General features: G+C 36.4%; 1 protein-coding gene across 1 annotated transcript; it reads right to left on the reverse strand.

The window, feature by feature from the left end:
- Positions 1–1,107: 1,107 nt before the first annotated feature.
- LOC139978683 (uncharacterized) lies at positions 1,108–4,371 on the reverse strand. The gene is made up of 4 exons (XM_071989085.1): positions 4,038–4,371; positions 3,023–3,263; positions 2,369–2,543; positions 1,108–1,433 (listed from the first exon to the last, which is right to left on the reverse strand). The coding sequence occupies exons 1-4, from the start codon at positions 4,089–4,091 to the stop codon at positions 1,241–1,243; spliced, it is 663 nt and encodes a 220-aa protein (XP_071845186.1). The 5' UTR covers positions 4,092–4,371; the 3' UTR covers positions 1,108–1,240.
- Positions 4,372–5,977: the final 1,606 nt, after the last annotated feature.

Raw genomic sequence — 5,977 nt, forward strand, 5'->3', positions numbered from 1 at the left:
TACAAACAGTAGAAAACTAATCTAAAGTTTAAAAATTTCAGATAATGACGAAGACATATAAATAACCAAATTGATAAAAAATAAAATTGCAAGAAGCTATCAAATCATCATATCCCTAAGAAGTTAACAAATACTACATCACACATGTACAAAAATAGATATCTACTTCTAAAGACACACAACGAAGACTGACCCAAAACAAAAGATAATTGTAATCAAGTTAAAAATGAATTCTACATAAATAATGGTCCTACAAGAGAGAAATATTGGTTTAATAATCCCTAGTTATGTCATTAATTAGTATACTGTTGATCAATGTCTTTGATTTCAGGGACCACTATTACCAAGGAAAATTTTCGAACTTGATAATTTATTTTGTTGCTTGTATTTCTCAGTTAAAAAAGTTAACAATGTGAAAATGCTCTGAAAGACATGATGCAAGTATTTCATTTCAGCTATCTTGTCAAAAATTTTTTGGTATTGCAGCAAAGCAGTATAATCAAAATATAAAATTCATAAAAATATGCTAGTTCTGTATCAATTTTTGGTGGCCTTTGGTAAACTAAATATCTGAGTAAATAACAATATCAACGCCTGGCAAAGCTATTTATAGAACATTATGCAGAACAAACAATCTTAATAACAAACAATTTTTCATGTAAGATATTTTGAATATCGCCGAATAATTAAGTCCACTAGTTGTAAGTACAATATATTTACCTACATGCACATTTATTACAGAACTTTCACTGAGCTGGTAATAATAATTTAATTTCAAACCCAAAATCTAACCTAAAAGACGAAATATTTACATATATATATGCATAGTTATCACCCTGACTGGCCTGTAATGGATGCTTTGTATAAAGGTGATGTCTTGTTTACTGTAAATGTCATGCTTTTCAATGTCAAATCTTACCTTGACATTCTCATATAAACCAAAGTTTATAAATAATTAATATGGCAATCTCTAGAATTTCATCTTTACTTTAAGGTACAGTTGAGTTATTTTCATTTCCAAAGAAAAGAGCCTGCTTTTCATCATCAAAGTGGCAAACTTTTAATTGTTGGAATTAACCTCCTTGAGGTTTGCAATCAGACTCTAAAACCATTCAATGTGGACATGTTCCCATAGCATAACTACTACAGGTCCAAATGCTGTTGTACAACATTGAGACCACCCAATACACTGAATGCTATCTACTATTTCAATCGCTATTTCAACTAAACATCGTGGAGATTAAAAGAAGTACCCCAGTGATTCCTTCTTGGTTTCAACTTGGCGACCGATTTGATCCAGACCGCAGCAAGGCCCATGTTCCCACAGACTGATTAACAGCAGAGAGATTACCACTAAGAACGGAAAGGAGGAAACTGACGTTGCGACCAAATGAAACCTTTCCGCAGAGCAAGATGAGGCAATGGCAAGGAACCTGCAAAGATATGAAACATTTACATTATATAAATCACTAAATATGTATATATATATTTAGAAGATGACTCAAGGCCAGAGAGACCATAAACAACAATTACTATAAGCATGGGGAACATTTCACCACCAAATTAACCTTTCTGTAACAAGTCTTTAAGAATTAAAGTAGCTGTTACTACCTAGTCTAGCAAACAGATCAGTTTAAACAGGAATTCACAACGAGTCATTTCAATGCATATTTACGATGTTATTACAGATTTGTCGAGGACAAACAAAATTCTTACATCTAATCTCCTGTGGTTTATTTAAAGCTCATCCGAACTGATAAAACTACGGATTAAAAATCAAGCTAGGATGCCTGAAAAGGATCAGTCCAGATATTCAAACATACAGTAAAACATTGTAGATAAAGAAAGAATGCATTAACACATCCATCTAGTTTCCTACATATGAGCTTGCTACAAATGTTCCAATTTCAATATCGAAGACATTTGATTCTTCTTACTCAAAAGAGAAGAAAAATGGGTTTTGATTTAAAAAATAATAAATAAAAATCCCTTGTCACTAACATTACTGTATCTGCATAATTCTGCAACAAGTCTGGGCTATGTGCTTGCACATTACTCAACAGAGTTTATAGTAGTTCACATGTTACCAACCACCAATTGTTGGCTTCCATAGCCCTAGTATACTGTGGCTCTAACTAGTGCTTTAGATAAGGTTAAGATTAGAGAAGCACTCTTCAGTGGAAGAATGAATAATTTAAAATATTGAGAGATTTCAGAAACCATGAACCTCTCTCACAACTGTTATATTGTACACGTTAATTACTGTGGCTGACATTGAATATCCCCCAAGTTCTCATGGCAATTTCCTTTAAAGTTTAAGCAATATTCAAGCCTTGAGATGAAGAATGATGTGAGGACTCGGACTAACCGTCCCACCATCCAGATATACAAACAGAGGACGATCAGTTTGGAAGCTTCCTCCTCTAAAGATGCTAGCGTTGTGTTTATTATTGCCAAGAGTGCCAGCTGAGAGACGGATTGGTTAAGGCAGAGGATGGAGTTAGATGAAGTGAAGATCGGAGAAAGCAGATGCATGATTATACCTGAGAAAAAGAAGAAACCAAGTCTATCTGAAGATACCATTCACTTGCATTGTTTATGATAACATTGAGAAAGTAGTTGGGAGTTACTGGGTTGCCAAGGTTTTCAGACTTTGATCTCCAATAACCTTTTTAAACAAAATGCGATAAAGTCAATCTCTCACTGAAGTGGATCCATATACTGAGTATGAAGTTCATATAAGTTCTTCTACTGGGGTGTTCCAGTTTACAAGGTTTACAGACTTTGACTGTTAGTGCAATCAGATGACCTTTACAAAATGCAAAGAGATTTTGGTGTAAATTTGCATTATAAAGTTAAAAAACCATGCTATAACATACACACACAAACAAACAAACACAGGTCCATTACCAATGTTGCAAAAGATTCCTTTATTCTAGGAATAATATGCAAGTGAACAAAACCCCCTGACAATTAGGTCTATTTATGACTGTAATGTAACTGTTTAAGCCCTAGTATTTACCTATCGCTATGACGATTGTTGCAAAGCCATGCATCCTGAGTATGTAGACCATTCTCTTTGGTGCATCCTCTACGCAGGGGATATCAATTTCCAGGAAGATGGTAAGCCCCCAAAGAACAAAAGACAGTATGACAAAGGTGATTAGTACAATGGATACTGAGGTCATCCTGGAAGGTAACTGGTCTGGTACCTCAGGGTCCTGTTTTGTCCCATTCTGGCTCAGCATGGACATTTTGGCAGCCTGTGTGAGTAAGGGAAGCACAAAAGCAATGTTGATGAGAGAAAATAAAACAAGCATATAAAATGCTACATCCTTAAAGATTACAGCGAGTAGGTATAAGGTGTCACCCACAGGCCATGCTTGTGGAACAGTTCTACAATCAGTGACAACCCATCAGAAGTTCAAATTCAGCATAAGAGGAATGTTACATAATTACTGTTTTGGGGGAAGCAGAGCAGTGTATGAATATCAATTACAAGCTGGTGTTGTGTTTGGTGCAATCTCTCCAACTATAGATACGGTAAAGTAAAACAAGAAGAGTTAATAATAACTTTTTCAGAGCGCGGCACGCGGTTTGGGTCTTCAATGCCTTTAAGTGTTAAACAAAGTGACAGAATTAAAATTGACAAATGCAAGGTGCCACTACATAAAACTCTTTTGGTGAAGTCAAAGTTTCAGAGGGTTTCGTAGAACTTTATTTATTATGTGATAATGGTTACAATCAATATTTCCTTCACTCAAAAATACAATAATAACTTAACGCAATTCGTTTGTATACACAGCGGTTTGTATTTAACTTAAGTTTCGAGTTAAAAAGTGTAGTGTGGTACTTAAACACATTACATACAGTACTCAGTAGCCTACATCTATGTACAGTGTATAGAGAAGTCATTGTGCGTGACAATACTGACAACGCACTGGACAACATCAAATTGATGCATCTTTGTCCGAACCGGCGGAAAAATAATAACTATAGCCTACAATCTTTTCCAAATGATCTGAACTACGACGTACCTTCATAGCTTGCTTTGCATCGCGGGAAGACAACGTAGAGGTCCTATCAGCCATCAGTACACGAAGAAATTGGAAAACATTCAGTTTCCTTTTGTTTGTATTTCGTGCTAATGTACACCTCAATATCTGGCAAATGCAGTGAAATTTGTCGTCTGCAGTGCTCTGCCGCTGTCAAGGTCATGTTTTGATATGATTATTCAGTGTGATTGGGGCTTGACCGGAAGGTGTCAACAATGACGCGCGTACGCTGTTGTTCCCTGCGTACCTACCCCTCCACACTTACCCTACCTCACCCCACCCAATGAACATACTTCATGTACCCCATTTGACCTCAATCGCCGCAAGCTACCTTGCCCCTGAAAATTTCAAAGAAGTAACAAGAACGGTCTCGTTTGACATGATTTGTGGAGACAAGTAACGGCTAGTGATACTGTCCATTATTTACGGGCCTACAACAAGGGTGGCCAATCGGGTAATAATTTTAGTACTTTATGTGATCATAATGCGCAGTGGTGCAGGAATTGTTAGTAGTGATGTCCAATAAATAATTCAGAGTAAAGCTCAGTTAAAATTGAGCCGTACATTCATTTTTTTAAGTGAAATCATTGCAATTATTTGACACATGCAATACAAATATACATATACAAATATATGCATGGCTAGTTATTTTTATCATCATTACTATTTAATTCCTGTACTAAAATGGAAACTTGACAAACTCTTCAGACAGATAGCAGGATGCCGCTTGTATACGAATGATTCATACGATGGTACCAGGCGAGAGTGGCAGCCTACACCACACGGTTGGCATTTATTTGATGAAGTAAAATAAACTTAATTTGCACACGCCAAATTGACACAGTTCGTTTGATTTATGAATATTAATGAGTTACTTTGCATGTTATTTCCAGTATTTTTCTTTCACATTTCTTTAATTGTTATTTTGAATTGGCGTCTCACTATAGGTTTGTAGCTAGAGATCTAGTTTTATGTTGCCCCTCGATCTAGCCCTTCTCGTCTACCTTCCTTTCGTTACTGTAAGCGGCATGTATACAGTTTTATGTTCCGCTAGGCGATTAAATTATTTAGGCACTTGGTATATTTCCCACGTGACCTTTGTATTTATTTTGGACTCTAGACTTACGGTAAAATTAAATATTCACCTGGCGTCCAGCTTAAACTGCTGTGAAAATAACAATCACATGTTAATTATACTAGTAGAAAAAAATGAAAACGTCCAATGAGAAGGCATATACACTGTATGATAAGGTGACCAGACGTCCCCGATTTTCGGGGACAGTCCCCGATTACAGTGTGCTGTCCCCGATGAACAAGTGTCCCCGAAAATGTCCCCGATTCGTCAAAATGTTCAGGAATTTCGAAAATATCCCACATTATTAGTAAAATAATTGTAAAAAAAAAATTTAGTCAAGTGTGCAGTCGCAGAACGGAGCTAACCAATAGTTCAGATGGGCCAGTGTAAAGTGGAATATGCTAGATCGATCTAGCCTAGCACTCTTTTGTAGAGTAATTAAAATTAATCTAAAAAAAGCTACATTTTTGAAAATAAAATTGATATAAAACGTGCTTCTAAGTATCACCATTTTACATCTAGGCACTTAGGCACTTGAAAATTTTCCAAAGGGGAGGGGGACACCCCCTCCCCTTAAACCCCTCCCCCATATCTGTCACGCAATAAATGTCCCTGATTCCAGTCAGGCAAATATGGTCACCTTACTGTATGAGGAATTGTGAACTCTTCAATACTAACTTTGCAGTAGTTAAGACGTACATTCTTTAAAAGTACTCAGTGATTGTTGATAAATAAGTACACTGACACACCCACGGTAATAGCAGGGACGAAAAATGAGGGTATGTCGCTTGAACACATAATACTACAGGAGGACAGTATTCGCTGAGACACCGGTAACTTCCGCCAG

This window comes from Apostichopus japonicus, chromosome 13 (genome assembly GCF_037975245.1).
Source record: "Apostichopus japonicus isolate 1M-3 chromosome 13, ASM3797524v1, whole genome shotgun sequence".
Taxonomy (NCBI): Eukaryota; Metazoa; Echinodermata; class Holothuroidea; order Aspidochirotida; family Stichopodidae; genus Apostichopus; species Apostichopus japonicus.